The 26,583-nt window shown below is 35.1% G+C and overlaps 2 protein-coding genes across 7 annotated transcripts; one reads left to right on the top strand and one right to left on the bottom strand.

Moving 5' to 3' along the window:
• The first annotated feature begins 13,234 nt into the window (after window positions 1-13,234).
• Window positions 13,235-15,099, top strand: LOC136209650 (aquaporin NIP2-1-like). Its single transcript, XM_066001189.1, has 4 exons — window positions 13,235-13,541; window positions 14,136-14,330; window positions 14,439-14,500; window positions 14,580-15,099. Exons 1-4 carry the CDS (start codon window positions 13,266-13,268, stop codon window positions 14,833-14,835), a joined length of 789 nt encoding a protein of 262 aa, XP_065857261.1. The 5' UTR covers window positions 13,235-13,265; the 3' UTR covers window positions 14,836-15,099.
• Window positions 15,100-15,657: 558 nt separating this feature from the next.
• On the bottom strand, window positions 15,658-26,019 carry LOC136209647 (structural maintenance of chromosomes protein 4-like). 6 transcript variants are annotated; one of them, XR_010677617.1, is made up of 20 exons: window positions 25,306-26,018; window positions 25,088-25,218; window positions 23,999-24,077; window positions 23,771-23,928; window positions 23,611-23,686; window positions 23,319-23,447; window positions 23,106-23,250; window positions 20,750-20,880; window positions 20,228-20,380; window positions 19,956-20,114; window positions 18,271-18,579; window positions 18,011-18,187; window positions 17,662-17,745; window positions 17,376-17,585; window positions 17,194-17,283; window positions 16,979-17,100; window positions 16,750-16,905; window positions 16,335-16,378; window positions 15,859-15,993; window positions 15,658-15,745 (listed from the first exon to the last, which is right to left on the bottom strand). XR_010677617.1 is itself a non-coding variant. In XM_066001184.1 (20 exons), the coding sequence occupies exons 3-19, from the start codon at window positions 25,192-25,194 to the stop codon at window positions 16,208-16,210; spliced, it is 2,520 nt and encodes an 839-aa protein (XP_065857256.1). In that variant the 5' UTR covers window positions 25,195-25,218; window positions 25,306-25,482; window positions 25,604-26,019; the 3' UTR covers window positions 15,859-15,993; window positions 16,188-16,207. The 6 variants fall into 6 exon arrangements, 3 of the variants coding, with proteins under 3 accessions (XP_065857259.1, XP_065857256.1, XP_065857257.1); XM_066001184.1 differs by lacking the exon at window positions 15,658-15,745 and having other exon boundaries at window positions 16,188-16,442; window positions 25,306-25,482; window positions 25,604-26,019; XM_066001187.1 differs by lacking the exon at window positions 15,658-15,745 and having other exon boundaries at window positions 15,858-15,993; window positions 16,335-16,442.
• Window positions 26,020-26,583: the final 564 nt, after the last annotated feature.

Below are 26,583 nucleotides of genomic sequence, written 5' to 3'. Positions count from 1 at the left end.
ACAGATAAGATCTTTATGGCTCGAGTACTAAATATGTACATGAAACACATATAGAAGGCATAGGTAAATTGAAAAAACAGCAAAGAATTAGGTAACTTGGACTTGTTACATGTTTTAGTTGTTAAGTTGTGAGGTAATCCTCCTTTTTGAAGTGCCTTTTATGGTGCTACTATAGGTCCAATTTTCTGAATATGGTATAGATCACTATTACTTGTAAATGTCCAATTTTGTATTAGGTATTCCATACAAATAGGTGTATCTCTTTTTTTTCTTCGATAAAGTAGGTGCTTTTCATGACTTAATTGCTGGACTTTTGACATGCCATTCTACCTGAACCTGAACAAAGCAAAATAGTATTGATTCTAGCATTTCATTCTCAACTACCATAATAGTGTGGCATTTCAGTTTCTTCCTTACAATATTTGTAATGCTTTTTCCATTTGGCAAACAATTTAAGACAATCAATTGTAATTTCTCTCTAATTATGCAATTCTAGCATGAACTATAGTTTGCAAGTTCTTACCATATTCAGTTGTTCTGTTTCTCATCATATCTGCTGTTCTGTTTCTATATTAGGGAGGAACTGCTACGTTATTATAGTTTTTGTTAGCATAACAAACTTAATAAACTGAGCAATTAAACAAACTTCATAAATTTTAAGTTGATAATTAATATTTAATAACATACAAAATTAACTAACTGTGGTGAAGCTCTTAGCCTAGTGGTTGAGAGCTTACCTATGCATTGGGAGGTCATGGGTTCGAATCACATCCAGGTCTGGTGGGGATTTTTCTTTCTTCTTTAATGTAAGCGCATTGCGCAAATTTAAAAAAAAATACAAAATTAACTAACTAGAGTTAACTGTAAACATGATTTTAAATTTCACCGACCAAAGACAAAAACCAAAACTGTGTAGACCACCGGGTCAAATTGGTCGCTATCACTTTTAGCCCATTTTCTTTTCTTTTCTTTTCTTTTCTTCCATTCACATCTCACATTTTTCCTATAAATACCATACATTGACATAGATTTTGAGCACTCAAACAATTAATACTTAATTGCTAATTTGAGAGATATTCTCCCATAGATAGTTGTGAGGCTTTGGGTGTATTAAGGTTAAAGACTTTTTAGTGTTATTTTCTCAATTCTTTTGTGCCATTTTCATTCCTCTAGTGAAATAATTTTCGGTCTCCTTCGCCTATCGAGCAGACACACTGTTGAACCACGTAATCTCTGTGTCACCTGATTGTTCTCTTTTATTTTGTTGTCAATTTATTTACCCAAATTAAATATTTCGTTCCGCTGCCGGGTTTTCCCTAACAAATTAGTAACAGAGCCAATTAATATTTATTTTGGGATCTACAATGGTGACAACAAAATTTGATATCGAGGAGTTGATCGTACCATCAGTTTTACCTTATGGCAAGTTAAGATGAAAGCTATTTTGACACAAAATGGATTGCACTACTAGCTAGTAGACGAGTTACCTGCCACGGTAACAAAGGAGAAGAAACAAGAATTGGAGGAGAAAGCTTTAATTGCCATTTAGTTATGCTTGTCGAATGAGGTCCTGCGAGAAGTCATCCATGAGAAGACTCCTAAAGACTTATGGGAGAACTTGAACCTCTCTACATGTCCAAAAACCTCACCAGCAAGCTTGTTGTGAAGCATCATCGCCATATGCTCAATATGGCGGAAGGTACATCCCTAAAGTCACACCTTGATCATTTTAGTTTCATTTTGCTGGATCTGGAAAATTTAGATATTAAATATAAAGAAGAAGACAAAGCTCTTATATTGTTATGCTCTCTACCTCTGTCTTTTAAAAAAAACCGGGAGACCATGATCCATAGTAGAAACATTCTAATCGTGGATGAGGTTAAAGGGTGTCTATTTTCAAAATAAACAAAGAGCCTTCTATGATAGAAATGATGCTGTAGAAAGTCTGGTCATTAGAGGAAGATCTACTACAAGAGATCCTATCAGCAGAAGCAACAACAACAACAATCGATCCAGATCTAAATCAAAATCTAAATACAACAATTTGACATGCAATTACTATAAAAAGTAAGGGTACATCAAAGCTGAATGTTTCAAACTGCAAAGGAAAAATAAAGAAAAAGTCCATAAAAAAGACAACCTTGTCGAAGCTAGTGTCGCTGAAGATGAAGTAGATTGTGAAGTCTATAATGTGTCCGGCGATGGTGCTAGATCTGGACAATGATGACTCCTTGACTCTGCTTGCTCATTTCATATTTGTCTCCACAGAGATTGGTTCTTCTTTTATGAATTCGTAAACAGAGGAGTTGTATGGACAAGGATTCTCCTTGTATTCAAAGCAATAGTAATAGAAACCTTTATATTCCTATGTTATGACACATCTTGCTGCAGTTGATATAGTCCATCTATCAAGAATCCGGTAGCAAGAACTTTGCTAGAATCCAGGTCCTACAAAATACATTTCTCAACTCCAATTTGTACTCCATAATTACAATCTACTGATCACCTACCTACAGAGAGTAGGTTAGGAATGTAGAAAGCATGTCGCAATTGTAGTGTCTCATTAACATCAATGACACCAGTATGTGTAACAGATTGTGTAACACCATCTGGTAAATACACTTTTCTAGGTGTATGTTGTTGAGGTTTAGTGTCCTATAGATAATTGTTCTAGGATATAAACCAGCTGTAAATGAAATTGTTCTTTATGTCATTTGTTTTAATAAGATATGGTTTCTAAACTGTATAAAGGCAATTACTTTTAAGAACTAAATAAGTCTAAATAAAAGGAAATCCCTAAGTTTATTTAACGTGATTATAAAGTGTTCATACAAGAATGAAGTGAGACAAAACATTATAATAAACTAATAAACTTAAAACCACCCCAAGTCAAGTAATATGTTTTGAATAGGGATTGACATAATACTGTTGAGACTTGCATGTAACAATGTTTTGTGTCGAGACAGAGAGCTGATCTCACAAGCTTCAGATATTTGGACAGTTACATGAATCCAGTGAAAGAGTTCATTAGCATTGGGGACCCGACTTGAGATAACAGGATGGGTAGATTTATCCTTGTCACCTGTTCATCTCATTGGTATTAATAGGTATAAGTAATCCTCAGACTCAAAGGAATGTTAATTAGTGATTATGGATTATGAAATGTGAGGCTTTGATCCTGTTCTAACACGATCCATAACAGAGATGACTCTAGGGTGTGTTAGGCAGACGTTGGGTTGTTGAAACTCCTTTCCACATGATTTTGATTTGACAAAATTATTTAAGTATATGATTAAAAATATTCTAAACACACTAAGTTTAAATGCTTTGATTTAATTACACTAATGTGTTTATTCAATGTTGAGTAAATTAATTTATAAGACATAAAAGATCAAAAGGGTAAAGGTCCATTAGTGAAAGTCAAGCCCAAGTCAATAGATCAAGATCACCCGGCCCGTGTGATCAAAACGCTGTCGTTCTGATTAAAACGCAGCTCAGCATGAAGAAGGATCTAGAAGACTTCCTTCTACTACTTTGGAACGAAGCTGCTGAGTTGAATGACAAGAAGTACAAGACAGCAGCTGAGCAAAAACAACTTCAAGACAAAGTATTTCCACTTCGGGTAAAGTTCAGAAGACACAGAAAGCTGTCTGGAAGACTTTTCCATAAATGGTGAAACATTCTGTTTGACTGACCAAAAGCTGCTCAGCACTGACCGAAGACAAAATATGCAAGAATCTGATTGGCCAACGACACTGAGCATGTACTGAGTGACCGATGCCTCAAGTGTCACTATAAATAGGCCTTTCAGTTTCTTCATTCGATGTAGATCTTCAACTAGCTATTACGCTGACCAAATTCACACTTGAAGTTCTGTGAGAAAAAGCAAAGCAAATACTTACACCAATTTCCATATTATTGTGTAAAAGTCTAGAGTGATTCTCCAATCATCTAAAGTGTCTTAGCAATTGTTGTTTAGGACAATCTCATTATCATTTCTAGAAGTATAAAAAGGAGAGACTGAGTACTCGGTTATAGTACTCAGCAGTAGTATAGGAGTGAGTAGAGGTATAGAGGAAGGTACTCTTGTCATACTCAACTTCTAGTTGTAAAAGGTTTTGTGCTCTACCTTTAAAGAGCTCAGTAGAGAATTCAAAAAGCTCGAAACGAGTTCCTGGGACAGGACGTAGGCGTAGAGGCCAAACCTGGATAAATCTACTGAGTAATATCTTTCTAACCCTTAAACTCCTTTAATATATATTGCTTGCTTGAAAACTGACTAAGTAAAGAAGTCATGCTGAGTTGTGTGAATTAAGTATCTGAGTTCAGGAATAGACTCAAGTGCTATCTCCTGACTCAAGGAAAGAAACTGACTTAGTCACAAGTTGACTAAGCTAGTGTCTTAAATTCACCCAGCGCGCTGTGTAAACCTTTTCTCTAAGAAAAAAAGTCAGCCTTAACGAACAAAATTTTAAATAGTTCCTATCCCCCCCCCCTCTTGGAACTATACTTGTTACGTTATAAGGGACCAACAAGTGGTATCAGAGCTTAAAAGCTCACTGAACGAGATATAACTATCTTGAGCTAATCCCCACAATGGCTGAGAACAGCACTCGGTTTCTCCCAGGAAATCAGACAACTCAGATTCTTCCTGAGGGAATGTCCCTTACTCGGCCCCCTCTGTTCTTCGGGTCAAACTACACCTTTTGGAAGAACAGAATGAAAAACTTCATTCAGGCAACAAATATGAGTGCATGGCTTTCAATAGTCCAAGGCCCATTTGTTCGTGTTGAAGTTGTGGCTGGCCAAACAGTTGTCAAAGCTGAGGCCAAATGGACAGAAGATGATTTAAAGAAACTGCAAAATCATGCTTCGGCTATAAACATGCTTCACTGTGCGTTAGATTCTGCAGAGTACAACAAAATTTTAGGTTGTGAGTCAGCACGGGAAATCTGGAAGAAACTGGAGGTCACCTATGAAGGAACCAGTAAGGTTAAGGAATCCAAGGTGAACCAGCACATGAGGTTATACGAGCTATTTGAAATGAATGATGGTGAAGGAATCTCTGACATGAACTCAAGGTTCACCAACATAATCAACGAGCTCAAGAGACTTGGCAAGATCTTCACTAAGGAAGAGCAAGTCAAGAAGATACTGAGGAGTCTTCCCAAAAGCTAGCAAGCCAAGAAAACGAATGTTGAGGAAGCTCAAGACTTGACCACCTACAAGTATGATGAACTCATTGGCTCTCTGCTGACCCATGAGATCTCAATGAAGAACTTTGAGGTGAAGGAGAAGTCTGAAGACAAGAAGCAAAAATGTCTTGTCATGAAAGCCGACTCCACTGATGGGAGCTCAACAAATGATGAAGAAATGGCTATGTTCATTAGAAAAATGAAAAGGCTATTCAGAAAGAATGACAAATATTCTAAGAATCCTTACAAGAAGTTTGATAAGTACAAAGCTGAGTCCAGCAGCGACAGCAAGTACAAGAAAGACAGCTCAAAGCTAATCACATGCTTTGAATGTCATCAAACTGGGCATATCAAGTCAAATTGTCCTGCCTTAAGGAAGGATAAGAAGAATGGCAAGAAGGATATGGTGGCAACCTGGAGTGACAGTGATAAGTCATCAACATCATCAGAAGCTGATGCCACTGAGTCAGCAAAGATCTGTTTCATGGCAGATGACCTTGCTGAGCCGTGTACTTCTGAGCACGCTGACCCATCCATTTCATCTGACGATGAGGGATAATCAACTGAGGTAATATCACTACCACTGCTCAGAAATGAAATGATTAATGCCCTGAGTGATCTCTACACACTTGTGAAAAAGAGTAACAAGAAGGTTAGAGCACTCAGCAGGCGATGTGATGAGATCGAAGAGGTCAAGCTGAGTGACCTTCGATATCTCCTCCAAGACAACTCAACTTTGCACAGCAACGTAGAAACTGTGCACAAGTTTGTCTCTGAGGTCCAGTCAGATTCTAAGAAACTAAGAAAGGACATCACATCTATTTAGAACCAACTTAAGGTTCCGAATAAAAGAAATATTCCTCTGAACACTCAGTATCGAAGTACTGGTCAGCAGAGATGGAATCCTCAGCGGAATGTCCAGTGTGACTTCTGTGGAAAGAAAGGATACACCACAAAGGTGTGCTGGCATGCTCAGCATTGGGGTGCTGACCAGTCAGTAAAATTTCCTAAACGGAAGGTCAGTTGTGACTTCTGTGGAAAGACTGGACACACTGTCCAAGTATACCGTCATAAAATGAAATATGATGCTTTACATGTTGAACCTAACAAACAAGGACCCAAAAAGAATTGGGTACCTAAAAATAACTAGCTATATTGCAGGTAAGCCTGAGGTGTGCTGAGAAGTAAAAAATGTGGTATATTGACAGCGCATGCTCGAGGTGTATGACTGGTGATGAAACTCAATTCATCACACTTGTACGTAAACGAGGTGGAAGCGTAAGCTTTGGAGACAACAAAAAGGGTAAGATAGTAGGGTCAGGAACCATTGGTGGTAATCCTACTATTGAGTCAGTCTCCCTAGTCAGCGGACTCAAATATAATTTACTCAACGTAGCTCAACTATGTGACAGTGGGAGAAAAGTTATATTTGATAACACTGGATGTAAAATACTAGAGGGAAAAACAAATGAGTTAATCTTAACTGCCCCTCGTATTGATAATGTCTTTATGCTGAACCTAGAAAAGAAAATTTCAAAAACTGTGTGCTTAGTGTCAAAGGAAGAAAATTCCTGGCTATGGCACATGAGACTTGGTCATGTGAGCATGGACCTCCTGGCCAAATTAGCAAGAAAACAATTGGTTGAGGGATTGTCAGAACTTAAATTTGAAAAATATCAATTATGCAATGCTTGTCAGTATGGAAAACAAACTATAAAATCTTTTCATAGTAAAACCATTGTCTCAACCAAGCGTCCATTAGAGTTACTACACTTGGATCTCTTTGGACCAGTCCAGCCGCTGAGCTTGGGTGGTAGGAGATTTTCCTTGGTCATTGTAGATGACTTTTCTTGGTACACTTGGGTCATCCTGCTGAGTAGCAAAGGTGAAACCTTTGAGACGTTTTCAACATTAGTAAGAAAACTTGAAAATGATAAAGACCTAAAATTAGCTCACATCCGAAGTGATAATGGTGGAGAATTCAGAAACCAACAGTTTATTGAATTTTGTGAAGCCAGCGGCATTGACCATAACTTTTCTGCTCCTAGAACTGCTCAACAGAATGGGGTAGTTGAAAGGAAAAACAGCACCTTGGTTGAAATAGCAAGGACAATGCTGAGTGAGAATAGGCTTCCAAAGTATTTTTGGGGAGAAGTTGTCAACACAGCGTGCTACATTCTTAATAGGGCTCTAGTTAGACCTATATTAAAGAAAACCCCCTATGAACTTTGGAAAGGACGAAAGCCCAATATTGGATACTTTCGTGCCTTTGGCTGTAAATGTTTTATTCTAAATACCAAAGACAGCCTTGCTAAGTTTGATTCAAAAGCTGGCGAAGCTATCTTTTTGGGCTACTCAACAAACAGTAAATCATACAGAGTTTTCAATAAACGGACTCAAGTCTTAGAAGAGTCAGTACATGTTGAGTTCAATGAAACTAACCCTGCAGGAAAAGACAAGGAGCTGACTGAGGATGATCCATACTCAGTATCCGTTGTCCAAGAAACAGCCGCTGAGTCACTGCCTCAAGGGCTGACCAAAGATAAAAGTGAAACTCAAATTGTTTTCACTGACCAATCTACACTTGCAGAGATTGTTGAAACACGAACAGCTCAAGACATCAATCTACCAAAAGAGATCAGAATACCAAGAGGACACTTAGAAAGTGCCATTCTTGATGCTGCTGAGAACACCCTGATGACAAGAAATCAACTCAGGAGATACCTCAGCAATGTAGCATTCGTCTCAGTTCAGGAACCAAAGAATTTCGCTGAAGCTGAGAACGATGAGTTCTGGATGAGTGCAATGTAAGAAGAACTTGATCAATTCAGAAGAAACGAAGTATGGGAGTTAGTACCACATCCAAGAAGCCAGAAGACCATAGGAACAAGATGGGTCTTCCGCAACAAGCTGGATGAACAAGGGAACGTAGTCAGGAACAAAGCAAGACTTGTAGCTCAGGGCTACAGTCAGCAAGAAGGTATTGACTATGGTGAGACCATTGCCCTAGTGGCAAGGCTAGAGGTTATTAGAATTTTATATGCATATGCAAGTTATATGAACTTTAAATTATTCCAAATGGATGTTAAGAGTGCATTCCTTAATGGAGTTATAAACGAGGAAGTCTATGTTAATCAGCCTCCAGGGTTTGAGGATCCCAAGTTCCCAAACCACGTTATAAACTCAAAAAGGCTTTGTATGGCCTCAAGCAAGCACCCCGTGCTTGGTATGAGAGGCTGACCAGTTTCCTGCTGACTAGAAATTATGTCAGAGGTAAAGCTGATACAATCTTATTCATTAAGAGAAAGGGTAAAGATACCCTGCTGGCTCAAATCTATGTTGATGATATTATTTTTGGTGCCACTAACGAGTCAATGTGTAAGGAATTTAGTAAGCAGATGCAGACTGAGTTTGAAATGTCAATGATGGGAGAACTCAACTTCTTCATTGGACTTCAAATCAAACAAGGGAAAAATGGCATCTTCATCAGTCAAACTGAGTATGCCAAGGAGATATTGAAAAAATATGAACTTGAAAATTGCAAGCCAATATCTACTCCTATGGGCACTGACATTGTCCTCTGCGCTGACGAGAATGGTAAGTGAGTAGACAGCAAATTATACCGAGGTATGATTGGCTCTTTACTCTACTTAACTGCCAGCAGACCAGACATTCAGTTCTCAGTATGTTATTGTGTTAGATATCAATCTAACCCTAAGGAATCTCATTACATAGATGTAAAAAGAATCCTTAGATATTTGAAAAGCTCAGTGAATACAGGTTTATGGTATCCCAACACTTATGATTTCACACTCATTGGATACACTGACGCTGACTACGGACGAGACAAGCTTGAACGAAAAAGCACCTCAGGAGGTTGCCATTTCCTTTGAAGTTGTCTTGTGTCTTGGTTCAGTAAGAAGCAATCGTCAGTAGCCTTGTCAACCACTGAAGCTGAGTACATTACTGCTGGAAGCTGTGTTGCTCAAGTCCTTTGGATCAAGCAACAGCTAGAAGATTATGGTGTTCAAACTAAAACAATTGAAGTCAAATGTGACAATAAGAGTGCCATTGACCTATCAAAGAACCCAATCGAGCACAGCAGGATGAAACATGTCAGCATAAGACATCATTTCATCAGAGACCATGTACTCAAAGGGGAGATCAAGCTGACCTATGTTCCAACAGATGAACAGCTTGCTGACATCTTCATAAAGCCACTAGCACGTGAGCAATTCAACATACTTAGAGAAGCCATTGGTATGTTTAATCATCTTTCATAAATTCCAAAGTATAATGTGTGATATATGCATGCTGAGTTGATTATCATGCTAAGTGTTTTATGCTAAATGAATGAATATCACATGCTGAGTAAATATGCACACTGAGTGGTTATCTCAAACTGAGTAACCAAACACTCAAACTATCCTTTTGCATAAAAAACTGACTACTCAGAATATAGAACGGTTAGAATTCTAACACTGAGTAAAAGATCTGTTGCATTTAATGCCAAAGCACGCGAATAGCCACCTAGGATGACGTATGCACTGAATGTGTCATAAATGCCAGGATCCTTGTCGGTTGAATATCCCAAGGTCAAACTGACACATGGATTCGATAAGATCCACCTCTCACCTCTATAAATAGTGGGCAAATCCCCACTTTTATTTCTTTACGCTTACGAATTTTTCTGGCATCCATACTTTCTCTCTCAAAAACTCCAAATGCTCCCAAACTTCTTTGCGAATATGACTAACGTTTCACTAAACATCTCCGGCGCCGGTCACACCCAGAACCGCTCCGATGCAAACCCTAAGCCTTCTATCCAGCGTGACCATGCTAAAGTCACTACGCCGAGCAAAGGGTTAATATTGGTAAAAGTTAGGGACCTTATAATGTTACAAGTCTAAAAACTATATATAAAAGGACCAAAGGGTTAATATTGGTAAAAGTTAGGGACCTTATAATGTGTTTTTCAAAATAGATGGACTAAACAGTGTGTTAGGTAAAAACTAGGGGACTAATAAATTATTTACCCAAAGAATTATGATAGTTTAAACAAATTAATGTTGCTTTTGGCAGCTCTAACTCTAGTTCAAACTTTTCATCTCTATTTTTTCTAACCATTACTTCATTTCCTAGATTCCAAAAATATATTCTCTAATTTATTTCAATTCACATAATATTTTTATTAATATTATATTAAAATCTTTCATAATATCTCACCTAAAAAAAACCTTTATTTGTTTTATTTTTTAAGAAATAGTAAAATACTCTCCAATACGATAGAGAGGTAAATAGTGATTCTCCATTTTTTCAAATCACTATAAGAATCTCTGAAATGAAAAAAAAAATTTGGCTATGCTTGGTTTTGAAAATGACATGAATATATTTTTTCAGTATTCATTCCCAAACTTTATAAAAATGGACTTTGAGATTTATCCGAAATTAATGGGCCAAAATCCCAATGAATAGTTGATTTTTTTAGCTCAATCACTGCCTTTACGGCCCACAAAAATAAAATAATAAAAATAAAAATAGGCAAATTATATGACACTAGAATCTTATCAGTAATTAATTAGATGTGATTCTTTAAATTATAGGTTTAAAGCACTTTTTGGTCCCTGACCTATCCAAAATTTGTGCATTTGGCCCCTTACCTATTATTTGGTCATATTTGGCCCCTGACCTATCAAATTAGATAAAATTCAACCCATATTGAATGGAAAATTAACTTTGTTGAAAAATTAACAGCAGTTACCAATACAAAAACGACACATGAGACATAAATAAACTTAATTTTCAACTGGAGATAGCAACAGTAACTATTTTACACAGTAAAAAAATCCTAAAAACTTTTTCTAGTGTTCCAATAGAGTGAAAATTAATTTTATTTATGTGTCATGTGTCATTTTTGTATTGGTTACTGCCGTTAATTTTCCAACAGGGTTAATTTTTCATTCAATATGGGTTGGATTTTATCTAATTTGATAGGTTAGGGGCCAAATATGACCAAATAATAGGTCAGAGGTCAAATGCACAAATTTTGGATAAGTCAGGGGCCAAAAAGTGCTTTAAGCCTAAATTATATTGATGACAAATTAGTATGTGATGCACAAGAAAAATTAATAAAATTAATATATTGTTACTTCCAACGTTAGTTTAGAGTTTAAAGTTTTAGGGTTTTGAATTTAGGATTTAAGACTTTGGGTTTAGGGTTTAGTCAAATTTTGTTTTTTTTTCTAACAAAAAAGATAAAAAAAAAGACTTAGGTGAGTTTGATAAAACTTAAAATTAACTGTTGAAAAAATAAATATTAAATTTTAAGTGTTGAATATTATAAATACTGAAAGTATTAAATAGTTTAATTGTATAATATATATTAAAAATAAATATTGAATTAAAAAATATTACTCCCTCTCTCGTTCATATTATTTGTTAAAAAAAAGATTTTTTTTAATTCATATTATTTGTCACTCTAGGTTTTCGATGTAAATTTTACTCATTTTACCTATATTAATAAGTTTAGCAATTAATTAAATTTTATATTTATTAAATTTAAATTTATTTATAAAAAAAATTAGGTTTAGTGTGTCTAAAATACAGGGCCGGACCCGATATTGTCCTGATATTTCTCAGCTAGAAAATTCTACTCTATTTATATTTAGGCAAAAAGCATAATTAAACCCTTGAACTTTACCTATTTTAAGGATCAAGTCCCTGGTCAATTATTTTTTCATATTGAGTCCCTGATTATTAATTTTGTTATGGATTTGATCCTTATTTAACTTTTCCATCGAGTTTAGGAGATGAGAAGATCAATTTAGTGATTCTAATGTTGAAAATCACAAAATGGGAGAGGAGAAAATCGAGTTTGGAAAAATACACTGGAAGTTAAGTTCTATAAATTTCATTTTAATTTTTAATTTTTATCTCTCCTAGTTAAGGAATTCTTATTTTTATTTGTCCATGTCAACAAACCGAATCGCCTTAACGGTGTATGCAGTCCAAACTCAACGAAAAAGTTAAATAATGACCTAATCTATAAAAGAATCAATGATCAAGGGCTTAATATGAAAAAATAAATGATCAATAGCTTAATTCTTAAAACACCCAAAAGTTCAGCCAAAGTTCATAAATATATCATATTTATTTATTTACCTTTATGACAGAAAAACTGAAAATCAAAATTAAGATGACAATAATTTGAGAATTCAATTTCAAAGCTGAAACGTGAAGAAAATCAAACCACACCAAATCAATAATCTTCCATCTAATCCAACATCCTTCTAAAAGTTGGATTTGGTTTGGATTAAATCCTTACGGGTTGGTTAAAAGCAATCCAATAAATTAATAAATTAATTATTTTTGGATTAAACTAGATTGGTTTGACTTTTTTTAGTACCCTTAGATTAGATTTTAAGGATATCCAACCATGAGCTAGATCAGTCCCTTACTCCCGATATGAAATATCAGTACATGTTAGCGCAGTTATACAGTGGAAGGGAAAGCCTAAATCAGACCCCTTCTTTCTTTCTTTTTTTCAAAAAAACCCTTGTTTAAATTTTTGGTAGCTAAAAATAAAATTCCGTCCGTAATTTAATTATTTTCAAAAAAAATTGACACATTTGGTAGAACAATGGAATTAACCACGAATTAAAAAAATCGCATTTCTTGTAACAAAAAAAAAATCGCATTTCTTACTAAATTTTTATCCATTAATCTCTCAAGTATTTGGTTATGTTCTTGCTGTGAAGATTTAGATTCTCATTAATCATGCTATTGATTTCTAAATCAATAGTTAAGTTTTAATTATTCAATAAATAAATAATTAAATTCTAACTATTAATAGTTCAGATTTTAAAAGGGTAATTTTATGAAGAAAGTAGGTATAAAAAGGAGTTGGTGTCTAGCTTTCCCTTACAAAGAAAGAATATATATGACCAATTTGTGGTTCTTCATTCATTGATTATCTATTTATTTATTTCAAAATAGAAAATGACAACAAATCTGAGTCAGCCAACAACAGAAGATATAGAAATAGTGTCATCAGAATCTGGAAAAAACTCAATGAGTATTCAAATAAAATCATTTGAGAAGCATTATTCTCCTGGTTTTCTCAGAAAGATAGCTGCTGAGTTAATAGCTACATATATTATGGTCTTTATCACTTGTGGAACATCATCCTTAACTCAACAAGGAACAATCTCTAAGTTAGCTGCTTCAATGTCAGGAGGATTTATAGTTACTGTTATGATTTATGCTGTAGGACACGTCTCTAGTGCTCACATGAATCCTACTGTTACTCTTGCTTTTGCTTCCCTTGGACATTTTCCATGGAACCAGGTCAGTCTATATTTATTTGTGCTAAAAGTTTTGAGTTTTGGATGTAATCAGGTATTATGAGATTTCTTTATTATTGTACCAACAATGTCGTAGAACTGTATAAAAAAAACATGGAATCATACAATAATGTTAACTGCTAATTTAATCAATCACCATTGGATATAAACTTATTATGAAATTATGTTTGTTCTAATTGAATTTCATGAAATTTGTTTGTGTACATCAGGTGATTGCTACAAGACACTTACATAATGGTAACGTGGGGCCATTTTTGTAACTTTGAGTATGTGGAAAGTAGTAGCTTAACACCTTCCGACCACACAACTGAACACATTACATTATCAAAATGTTTCAGATCAATCCAATAAATAATTTCCGACACAATTTATCAATAATAATGCTAAAAGATATATCATATACCTGCTGATGGCCACATTTTGAGGCCACCAGCAAATACCTCTCTCTTCTAGCCACATGACATGTTCATGAGGCAATTCGACTGACACGACATAAAAACACAAAATTAGCATAGCTTATGAACCGACGCAATGCATAATTCTTTTCAGTTCAGTTATTGGATTTTTTTTTATGCAGGTACCATTTTATGGAGCAGCACAAATAACTGGATCAGTATACGCTTCATTTACATTAAAAGTTTTACTTGAACCTATAAAAGATGTTGGGACTACTTCACCTTCTGGTTCAGATGTTCAAGCTCTCATAATGGAAATGGTTGTAACATTTACTATGATGTTTGTAACTTCAGCTGTTGCAACTGACACTAAGGCTGTAAATATCTATTACTACCCTTCCAAATTCACCTTTTCCCACTACTGCACAATAAAAAATAATCTCTATTCAGTATTCATTCACAGAATGTTTTTGTAATTTTTGCAGATAGGAGAGTTAGCAGGCATAGCAGTTGGTTCTTCTGTATGCATAACCTCCATCCTTGCCGGGTAAGCCATAGATACTGTAACTTTTATATATATATATATAGCCAAAGCTATGTAACTAATGAGGTGTAGTGATGATCAGGCCAGTATCTGGAGGATCTATGAACCCAGCAAGGACACTCGGACCAGCAATTGCCAGTGGACACTACAAAAGTTTATGGGTCTACTTTGTTGGACCGGTGGTAGGAACATTGCTTGGAGCATGGTCTTATAATCTAATTAGAGTCACTGATAAAGCAGTCCAAGCAATTTCTCCTCGTTCTTTTTCACTCAAAGTTCGCAGAATGAGACGCAACGGTGAGCAAGCTACCAACAATGACCCTCTTGATACCCTGTGATGGCATTACATGTAAACAAAAGTAGTGCAAATGAATATAAAAGAAGCATGTGTTAAATAGGTTGCCAGCCAAGCGCTAATCTCCCTTTCCAGCTAAGATCATTCGAGCTTGATCATGATGCTTCTGAGCAAGCTAATGTATATTTCAAAGTAATAGTTAAGCACCAAGAACTATACACAAGAAGGCGGTGTTTTAAAGTCATTCAATCCAAAACCATCTGTTTTCATGATCAACAAATGGGAAAAGTGTGTCATGGCATCTACATAGTATTCCAAGGACACCTTATAATATGCACCATCCAGAGTATTTGCATGTATGCTATCGAACAATTTCTAATAAATATCGAGTTGATATTTGAAAGTTACAAGTACGTGCAAATCAGGCCTATACAAAATAAATAATAATGGAATTGCACCTTACATTGATTCATACTGCAAAAAACCATGTTCAGAATCATGCTGCTTTTTGACACACCACAAAACTGCCTGGATTGATTGTTATGCTTTTGGTGCAGTTGTCTGTTTTGTATATTCCAACCAATCGATCCGCCAACTCGAACATGTTATTTCTAAGGCTGCACATTGCAAGTCACTTGAATTACATTTAAAAAAGAACCGAGTAATTATAGCCTAAAAAAAAAAAAAAAACCTGGAGCCGACCTTATGATAATAAATTGTGCATCCTTTGTCCGATCCTTCACATAATGCCCCACAATAGAAACATTCTTGAAATCTGACAATCCATATGAACTACGAGTAAGAGAAAAATAAAATAGTAACAGAATGAATGAACGTAAACATTCAAGAGTTCAATGAAAGTTACCCAAAGCAGCATCAATTTCATCCATTACATACAATGGCGTAGGCTTGTAGTGATGAAGTGCAAAAACAAGAGCCAGGGAGCTAAGTGTCTGAAAATAGTTAAGAGATTCAATTTTACTATAATTCAAAATAAAATAAAATAAAAACACTATTTGATTTTTTTTAAAAAGCTGTTTAAATGAACAACTATTATTAGAGATACCTTTTCACCCCCAGATAAGTTAGCAATGTTTTTCCAGCTCTTCTTTGGTGGCCTCACGCTGAAAACAACTCCTTCAGAGAAAGGATCCAAAGAATCAACAAGTTCGAGTTCCGCATCACCTCCCAGCGTAATCATCTATATCAAAGACATAAGTTCCAAAAACAGGTAAATTCAATCAAAGACAGCACCAAGCCACCAACCAACCAAAACATGCAGTAGTTTAACATAGTTTATAGTCATGCAAAAAGATGAAAGAAGATAGAATAGAACATGCATTTGACATACATGTATACAACCAGTTCTACACACTAAATGATAATTTCACCAACCTGATACATTTCCTTCAACTTTAATGATATTGTATTAAATCCTGCCATGAACTCATCCAACCCGGAAAAAAAGACCCAATTTGACTAACAATTGCCCACTGGGAAGAGATAAAACTGGAGTATGCATAAAACAGGAGATGTGCTTGCCTTTTCTTCCGCCATTCATCATGCTGCCTTTTGATATCATCGTGCTGTTGAGTGACCATGTTTAGCTCCTCCACTCGCTCGTTATACAAGGAGACTTTTTTACGATATCTGTTTTACCAGTGTTTTTTGGTGGTGCAAATAGAAGTGAATTTTTTTTATGAAGTATCAAACAGATCTTAAACTTGTAAGCAACCATCAAGGTGGCCCAAAATGAACTTCATGTACTCCAGATTCACCAATCAAATTAAGGCATATATCCAATTTACCAAATTATTTGACCAAATATGACAAGTTGATGGAATTCATTTTGGGACATGTATATCATCGCGTACAAATTTAAGGACCAATTTGATACTTTATCCTAAAATTTTAGCATAGGAATATCCAAATACCAAGTTAAAATAAAAATTCATACTCTGCAATTGAATCAAGATTTGGATTCATCTCTTTCAGTTGTGCTTCTATCAATGTTACCATTTCAAGAGCCCTTCTAAGATCACAAGCTTCAGCAAGAGTCTCATCTGCCAACGTCATTTGAAGCTTTTCAGGATCCACCAGATCCTTTTGAATTCTGCAAACAAAAATTAAGCATGCTTCGGTTTGATATAACGCTTCAAAAATAGACAACTAACAATTCAACATACTGTTCCATATGGTGTGTCAGAGCATTCTGCAAGTCATCAAGCTTTTTCTTGTAACCCTTTCCCTTCATATCCAACTCCTTGTAACCTTTCTTCATATCTGATAATTTGTAATCTGCATCAACCTGTCCTATGACAAGATGCAAACTAACTGATCCATTCCAGTCATTTGACCAAAAGAAAAGACATTAGCCAAAGAATTTGATGTGGCAAAGTACCTCTGATGCCCGCAGCTCATCCACAACTTTTTTCACATTTTCATACTCAGTTTTGGCTTTATCCAGCACTTCCGTATGTTCATCAATCAGCTGCAGAAAAGCCAAGGCATGTATCAGCAGGCAAAACTTATCCTGATAAGTCAGACCTTGTTGAAACTTAAAATTTAAGGAAAAAGTCAAACCTTCTGTGTCTTTTCATAATTCTCCTGAACTGCAAATGCCCGTTCTTCTATTTCTTTGGAAACATTTCTCAGTTTTTCCTTCTCTTCAACAAGCCTATCCTTCTCCTTCTTTGAGTCCTCAATGCCCTTTGTTAACTTCTTTATCATTTTCTGATTTGTCTCAATTTGTACCATGTGACGGTTGATATCCGTGCTAGTCTTATCAATATCCTGGTGGTAAGTAGCTTAAATTAGAACAAACAAAATTGGAGCAATTTAGAGATTATGAAGTCATGTTAGTTCTTACCAGCTGAATTTTGTTGACCTTTGTTTTCTGTGCTTTCAATACTTCACCACCAGCATTCTCTATTTTATTCTGGAGTTCCACAGCCTATAAAAAAAATAAATATATGTATATATATATATATATATATATATATATATATATATATATATATATATATATTATTTAATGAATTAAATTCGACAGTAGCAAAACTAAATAATATATGGAATTTTGGTTCAAGTCAATTGCAAGTCAGGAATAAATTCAAAGATTTAAGAGAGTCAAAAAATTAAGCACAAATCAGTAATAAAACAGACAAGGTTTGTTATCTTGGTTTCCAGAATGTTTAGACTCTGCATATTTCATATACCTTCTCCTTCAAATCTTTAGACCCCTTTGTCAGTCTGTCGATCTCCTTTTCCTCTGAAGATATCATTTCCTTAAGCTGCCCTAGCCTGTCAAGTTCATCCTTATTTGGCTGAGATGCTGCCTTTAGGGAACCAAGTTGTTTTTCCAGATAACCATGTTCTGAATGTAAACTGTCAATCTGTTTGAGAGTTAGTTTAAAAAAACTAAGTTCTATCAGCAACAGCTAAAGCAAACTCATGTAAACTTAACCAGAAAAGCTACCTCTTTCTGACATTTGGCTAATTCCATTTCTAAGTGTGTAATTGCTTTCTCTGACGCCTGGTAACTTCTTACTGCATCAACAATTAATTGACGGATGCCATTTAATTTATCAACCATAATAGAAAGCTCCTTCTCTGCACTTGCAACAGCTTCACCAGAAACACTCACAGCTCGGATAGATGAGCCCATTTTACCACCACGCGGCTTACTTCCTCCACCACTCATCGTACCAGATTTTTCGAAAAGGGCCCCGTCAAGTGTAACTACACGTCGAAACTCCATATTTCCACCATATGCAATCCGTGTAGCCTATAAATTCAGAATCAATAAAGTTGAGCTTTCTTCTCCAGATTAAGCTTAAACAGTATATCTGAAGACAACATAATTATGCTCTCAAAATACCTTCAAAGACTATGGAAACTATTCATAACATGAGATGAAGCATATTAGAATTCATTACATTTTGTATCGTTAACAAGGGATTCTATTTGTAGTTTACTTATGGAAGTACCTAGAAGCTCATGCATAAAAGGTTATTCTTACCTAGCAGATTAAAGTGCGTCAGTATTATTCATTAACAAGGGATTCCATTTGTAGTTTACTTGAGAACGTACCTAGAAGTTAGTGGCATAAAAGTTCATTCTTAATATCATATAACATCTTGTTGAGTAAATTAGTGTATTTCATGCAGGCTCAGCAGAGACTTGGTTACAGTTGACTTGTCCTGTGTTTCAATAATCTTTAGTTTTTGAAGTAATTAAAAGAAAGCCAGAAAATAAGTTAATAACTTAATATATAGACTCAGTAAGCAGTATTCTATTTTGACAGGCCAGCTTCTATAGCCGCAACCAATGCAAAACAATTCAGATCAATCAAAAAAAGCTTTCACCCCTTTACAGATTGTCAGCCATATAAAATTTCTTTTTCTCCATTCCCTTCATCTATAGATGACATCAAAAAAAGTTCTTCTTAGGGCTGAAACAATTCAAGCCAGTGACAAGGCCTGATAGTTACTCATTCAAGCTTGTAGATGATTATACACAACAAAATGTCAAGCAAAATTGAGGCTTTTTCCATAAACATGTCAAACTTGAATAATGAGCAGCTTGTTATATGATTACTTTAATCATAGCAATTTTTAATCATATTATATTCGAGGTTTAAAGATGATACTTATCTAAAAAATTCTTCTCTAACCATGTCCGTTTTCATCAAAATACTGTTGTGAAAACCATAGTAATAATTATGCCCGTATCAATAATATATTTTTAAATAAACCTACACCTAACTTAGAATTTAAATGTATTGATAAAGATTTTGACTCGTTTAGACATGTGAACCATATATGGATATAGATATGTTCAACTCAGCTTAGCTCAACTTATTCTAAGTACTTAGCTATAGGGCTGAGATTAGAACAACTTATTCTAATTCAAAACCCTAAAAAAATCCTATCCATGCGCCTAGGTGCACTTCAGACAAGGCGCACCGCCGCCACAGGCCTGCTGAACATCGTCTGCCTCTCTGCTACAGAGGTGCTAAGACCTGGGCCTAGGGTCAGGCGTGCCTTTAACAACTATGAGATTAACCATGTTAAAGCGATTAGACATGTATTTTGGAACTTTTCTAGCAATCATACAAAAAGAAAATAATTAGTATGAGCTTGCATAAAGAAGCTTGAATACCTGATCTAGATCGTTTGCTACGACAGTGTTACCCAAAGCAGCATAAAATGCAAGCTTCATTCTTTCATCTTGAACTCTTACTAGATCAAAAAGACGTGGAACCCCTTCAGGAGTGCTTACTTTATCCTTTAATTTTGGTAGGAGGTCAACTTGCTTCTCCTGCATTGAGGAAATGGAAAAAATGAAATGAAAAGTAAAAGTATCTAAAGCAGAAAGCAACTATAATCAATTTTTAACTCATGTCTAGGAAGAGTAAATCAGAAATTACGAACTTCTTCCACTTTATGAGCTTCTGATGCCTTATGTTGGTGCTTTTCTATATCAGTTTGTAGTTTTGCGATATTTGAAGCTTTTTTTTCAATTCTTTCCAAAATATTACCCATCTGCTTCTGCGCATCTTCAAAAGCAGAACGACTAGCTTCATGCTGAAACAGCAAACGAGCACATTTAAACAAAAATTTCACCCGGAAAGTAATTTAAGGCATCTAATCAAATAGAAGATAAAAAATGGTACAAATTTCCAAAATTTGATATGGTATTACTTCTGCTACCAGTTTTAACAGACAGGCAATTTATAAGTAACAAGTTAAAACTATGACCCTAACTCCATGCAATGCAACAGTTTGAAAAGAATGAATGTTTCTTCCTGAGGTCAGCTCACTATAGGTCTAGTACCCAGATTTAAATATCCTTTTGGTTTAGTATCCAGACTGACATATCCTTGTAAATGCTAGAAATCAGAGAATATTCTAAGCACATCACTAACATATCAAATGACAAAATAAATCCACCACCTTATCAGTCAAGAGCTTCGATTCAGTACATGCAACATCAAGCTTTCCCTTGTGATCAATGACCTGTCTTTCCCATGGTTCTAATTCAGCACGAACCATTACAAGCTTAGAGCGATATCCTTCGGTTTCAACTGTTTATCAACCAACCATAACAAATATATTTAGCTTAAAATTCAGTGTATTGCTAAGAAAATCAAAGAACAAAAAATCAAGACACTCTTCTAAGAACTTAAATTCCATAATGGCACAAGTTCTTCACAGACTAGAAGGAGAGAGAAACGCACAGACACATACAAAAAACAAAGCACAGCTTCATGCCAAATAGAAACTGTAACCGTTTAAAATCACAAAGAATAAAAGTAAACAAGAGAATTCTATGTCAAAGTCACACTCAAATAGAGAAAATAGTTCTCTCACCCTCAAATCATATTTTACATTCACTCGATCTAATGACCAAGTATAGCCAAGCTTGCGCTTGAGTTTTAACTTTAGTCGATTCTTGTAATTTAATCAATTTGGAATCTGTACCCTAACTTTTCACATTCATACTGATTCTAGCTAATTGACAAAAATACAAGTCACATGTTCATAAAAAACCGAAACTCTGAGCATATTTTCAGGTGTAACTTTTACTTGTTTCTTTCACAAAAATTCGATTTAGCTATTTTCTACACATTTAAACAGCAGTGTTAAATAAAATAGTTGATATATTTTCATTCTCAAGCTTACAGAGAACACCAATGTACAAATAAAAATCTATAAGCTCACGTATTGAGAAAGTAAATGTTCAAATTGATTAGGCTATTTTTCTCTTCTTTATTTTATTTTATTTTTGGAAAAACTGGTAGAAACGTGAAAATGTTACATAACAAGCAATAAAATAAAATTGAAAGGATTGTCTAACAATGAAATGTACAAAAGAAATGGAATTTTCCCTTGTATCAATTGATGTTGCCATCTATTGACTTGTTGTTAAACACACAGAAAAGATCTAGCTGCTATAAAACCACAACTTCGGAATGTGAAAATTTGAAATTACAATTTAAAAACAGAGCAATCTTTTCATTTCACAATAAGAAACCTAATTAAAAAAACCATAGATGGATATTTATAATATGAGTTTCAATCATGGCTTTGAGGAAGAATTTGCACATGGGAAGAACTAAAGTCACACTAATAAAACCAAAATATCCTTCAAAATAACAAGATAGAACTCTATATAGCCTCACACCTAACTACAAGATAATTAAATTTCCGAACTTATTAGAATATTTCAAACTTCAACTGTCAAATAGTTGGAACGAGTGAGAATCTCACATCAGAAAAATATGAGTCAAGTGAATGATATATATGTTGAGCATGACCTAATTAACCTAATATCTAGTAATTTTGTGTTGGAATGTAGTGTTTAGTCCACGAGTGTTTTTCCTCTGGTCTTAAAAATTTAGCATCAGAGCATGATACGACAGGGGATGAACATGGAACGTGATAGTTTGAGAATCTCATATTGCAAAGATACAAGTCGAGTGAGAGTTATATAAGTTGACTTGAGAATGACCTCTCAACCTAATACCTTGAAATTTTGGGTTGGAATTATGTACCGTCAAGCCCATGAGTGATCATCCCAACATAACATCCAATATCAAAGCCCGTGGTTTGACATTGGACAAGCATGGAGCCAAGTTGAGTTTGAGCTGAGCAAAATGGCAACAAGAGCAGTGAACTCTTGTTAGTTATGTTGTAGGTTTCAGAGAGGATTTCGTTCAAGGGGGAGCAAGACCCAAATCCAATATGCAAGAGATTCAAAATTGCATGCTTGAGGGGAAGATTGTTGACAGGTGTGTGTGAGTGAGAGTTATGTAGTCATGACTCAACTCAATATAAAGTTTAAGTTAATTATAAAATGGGCACATTTGGTGCAATTCACATCCAAAATTAATAAGGTATTGTTTGGATGCAAGTGAGTAAAATCCTGCATATTAAAAAAAAAAAGTATAAGCCATGTAAAGGATATAAGTTGAAAAAACCTATTAACCTTAAGGTTATGTGCTGAAAGAGCTGTCAAACCCATGAACATGCTTCTTAACATGGTCAATGGTCCATATGCAGATTTATCCCAATTGACAAATGCTCCTCAGTCCTAACATAAACAAAGTAGGAATACCAACAGCAAACAAGCACCCTAAACCCCATGCATCTAGATCCCAGACCTACTTCATTTGAAAAAACTCAACAACCATAATATGAGCATATTAAAGTGTTTGAGAAAGCATAGGTTACAAAGAAATTTAAGGCAAAGCATATTCAATAATTGAAATAAAAAATATATAATTAAAATAAAAGGAAAAGATAGAACCTTTAGACTTTTCTACAATATCATCTAGTATTCTCTCCTCATCCAAGAATAATTTCTGCAGGTTTGGAATGTTCTCCTCAAGTTTTGGAATCAAATCTGTTGAGTTCTCACACTCCTTGGTTAAGTCTTCAATCTTTGCCGAGTCCTGCAAAGGATGAAAATATGTTAGATGCTACATATTTTCAATGGCTGAAAAAATCATCTTTCACCTACCTTTTCAAGTTTGTCTTCGAGTTTCTTAATCTTCTGCTTCTTGTGCTTCAAATCCTCCCGGTATTTAACATCTTGCCTTTCAAATTCCTTAAACTCTTCTTTACAATTTCTGAGATCATTGTTAAGTTCCTGAACTCAAGACAAAGAAAAAATAACTGCTTGTTAATAAAACAAGATTAAATATATGCATAGCAAAGAGCGCAAACATAGACAAACGAGTATTACTGTATTATTGTTTCTGAAGCGGGGATTGACAATGATTATTAAAGAGTCAAATGAATGCCATACAAACCTCTTGTCTTTTCATAAAATTCTTGTGCACTGCCTCAAGCTCCTTCAATGATTTATGACTTTCTTGAATCTTCGCCCTAAATACATCAATAAGATCTTCAATATATTACAGATCTAGTGAATGAATTTAATGCAAATCTAGCTAGTCATAACCAAATAACCTTTCAGCTTTTAAATTTTCTTCAAGGCTAGACACATTTGTTTGCATATCAACCATTTTTGCACTGTTATCTTCGTAAGCTAATCTTGTAGCTTTCTCTTGCCATTTTAAAAATGATAATTCTTTCAGCATATAGGCCTCTGCCTCATTCTTCACATCCTATTCCACAGGAAAAAAAGAGAAATTAATTAAGAATATATATTAAAATAACAACAAAAGGTACACAAACCTCCAAGCCATCCCTTTCTTTCTCAGCCAACTTAACCATCTGCACCACTCCGGACCTTTTCTCGTTAAGGGATTCCAACCTATAAAACCAATGCAAGCATAAATACAAGTTAGAAATGGCTTGTATGGAAACAAATTTGTAAGGTTATTTACAGCATATTGTTAGCTACAAAATGCAGTTATCATCCTCGAGCTATTGATATGCCAAATATTTGTTGAAGGGATTGAAACACAATTTAATTGCCACTGCTTCATCAATGGAACATGCATTTGCATCTGCAGACTAAGTTTCCAAATTTTACCAACTTGGCAGCTTAATTCAAGAATTTAAGAAACTAGACACCAATCATGTCACATAGCCTTTAAGTGATTTACTTAGTTTTCAATTGTATTCCAAGGAAAATGAAAAGAATAAATTAATACATGCAAAACCAATTTGGTTAACTTGCTATTACTTCCAAATTTTCTTTATAGAATAGGAAATTACTTGAGTTTATAACTTTTCATTTGGATCCCATACCACCGCATCATTGCTAGCCTAACAAACTTGCCATAACTCTAGCTAGTCACCACCATCATGAACCCACTATATTTGATAGCCAATATTATAACAGAAATAAAAGAATTGCACCATGGTCAAGACAGTCTTGATTAACCATCACCGCTATCCAGTTACAGTTTCTACTACTCCACCTATCATCACAGCAGTATATCTATGACTTTGATCATCAATCTTGCAGCTACAATAACCTCACAACCAGCAGTATACATCGCATCATAATAACTATTTTATCCATGGTTATTCAAGGCTATTAAATGATGGATTAAAAAAATCCATAAGACATCCTAATTCAAGAATTAACAACCTGTGACAGTATGAGTTCAGATCACCCAGTATCAATTTCAATACTGAATTCTTGCAATCAAGAGATGAACTTCCCATAATAGAGTGCTTTACAAAACTAACAAGTATTGTTTTTATTTTGCACATACACAGATTATGTTGATCCTTATCAAGAATTAGAATTTGAAACTTGGAATCAGCACCATGAGTCATTCTTCTACATTTATAGAAGGTCAACATACTCACTCTTTGGATGATTCTTCAATCTTCTGTACATACTTGTCAGTCCCAATTATATCTTCCATATATTCAAGAAACCCTTCATCACTGGGTCCTTGAGCTTTGGGTTTCATCAATGAAACCTGCTCAACTTCACCCTATAACAGCAAGCAACAAATTTTTTTTTAACCAGTGAAAACTAACTTCTTACTCGAATTAAAACTGCTATGTTGCAAGTACAAAACCTGAAGAATCAGAAAACCGTTATTGTCAAGATCAACCCCCTTCCCTTTCAGCTTTTTCGTGACCTCCGTAAAATTACTTGCACGATTGTTGATGTATTATTTAGATGAATTGTCTCGAAAAGCAACCCTTGTAATTTCAAAATCACTTCCTGGGACAGGTTCATAGTTGCCATCATCCTATAATAAGTATGAACTTAGTTTGAAATGAATATGAATTGACAATCTAATTTTATTTTGGTTACTGAGACATTATAAAGCAAAAAAAAAAAGAGATAGTGAGACCACAACACTTCCTCACCAGGGAAAACCTAGAAAACCAAAGAGACTGGTTTTTTTTATTCTTAGACTTCAGGTTTGAGTACCCTTCTCCATTATTACTTTAATAACATTTTTTATTCTAATGGTTGTGAACCTATTTTTATCCGCAATAATATTCACGCTAAGATTTCCTCGGACATTAATGATCATATTTTGAGGCCATTTACACCAGATGAAGTCAAGTCAACGAGTTTTTTAATGAATCCAGACAAAAGTCATGGCCCTCACGATTTCAACCATGGTTTCTATCAATGTTACTGGGATTTAATTGGGGCAGATGTTGTGGCTTCTTGTCATAGGTTGTTAAATTTGGGTTCCTTTCTGGATGATATTAATGCTACTACTTTGGTTCTTATCCCAGAGAAGTCTAAGCCTGAAACGATCTCTAATCTTAGGCTGATTTCATATAATTTACAAAATCCTTTCAAAGGTAATTGCAAATAGGCGTTATAATATTATGTTACTCTTTGAAGTTAATCACTTCCTAAATCACTTTCCCTCGAGATTGATATGTCCAAGGCATACGATAAGGTGGAATTGGAGTTCTTTTCCCAGATAATGCGAAAGCTCGGTTTTGAAGACAAATGGATTAGTTTGGTTATGCAACATGTCACTAAGGAACTTATCAGATTATTAGTGGCAACCATATTTTTCCGAGCAGAGATCTTCGCAAGGGTGACCCGGTCTCACCTTATTTATTCTTGATCTATGTTGATGGTCTTTTCTTCTCTCTATCTAAACTTGAAGAAAGAGGTACGCTTCATGGCTGCCGGATTGCCCGTACCGCCCCATCCATCTCCCATCTCTTTTTTTGCTTACGGCAATTATCTCTTTCAAAGCAATCAGGGAGAAGTGTGAAGTTGTGAAACACTGCTTTTTTCAATACGAGAAGGCGTCAGGCCAGAAAATAAACTACTCCAAGTCCTCAATTTCTTTCAGTAAAAACTGCTCTAGTCAAAT

The sequence above is a fragment of the Euphorbia lathyris genome, chromosome 10, assembly GCF_963576675.1.
Source record: "Euphorbia lathyris chromosome 10, ddEupLath1.1, whole genome shotgun sequence".
Lineage (NCBI taxonomy): Eukaryota > Viridiplantae > Streptophyta > Magnoliopsida > Malpighiales > Euphorbiaceae > Euphorbia > Euphorbia lathyris.
Note: the sequence above shows the minus strand (reverse complement) of the source record. Positions and strands in the feature narration are given on the sequence as shown.

Coding starts and splice junctions, on each gene's coding strand:
- LOC136209650 (XM_066001189.1), top strand. CDS start 13,266: ATGAGTATTCAAATAAAATCATTTGAGAAGCATTATTCTCCTGGTTTT. Junction 14,331..14,438: donor TTGCAACTGACACTAAGGCT/GTAAATATCTAT, acceptor TAATTTTTGCAG/ATAGGAGAGTTAGCAGGCAT. Junction 14,501..14,579: donor ATAACCTCCATCCTTGCCGG/GTAAGCCATAGA, acceptor AGTGATGATCAG/GCCAGTATCTGGAGGATCTA.
- LOC136209647 (XM_066001184.1), bottom strand. CDS start 25,194: ATGAAACCCAAAGCTCAAGGACCCAGTGATGAAGGGTTTCTTGAATAT. Junction 24,078..25,087: donor ATTGAAGAATCATCCAAAGA/GTGAGTATGTTG, acceptor TTGGTTTTATAG/GTTGGAATCCCTTAACGAGA. Junction 17,586..17,661: donor AGGTCAACAAAATTCAGCTG/GTAAGAACTAAC, acceptor ACTTACCACCAG/GATATTGATAAGACTAGCAC.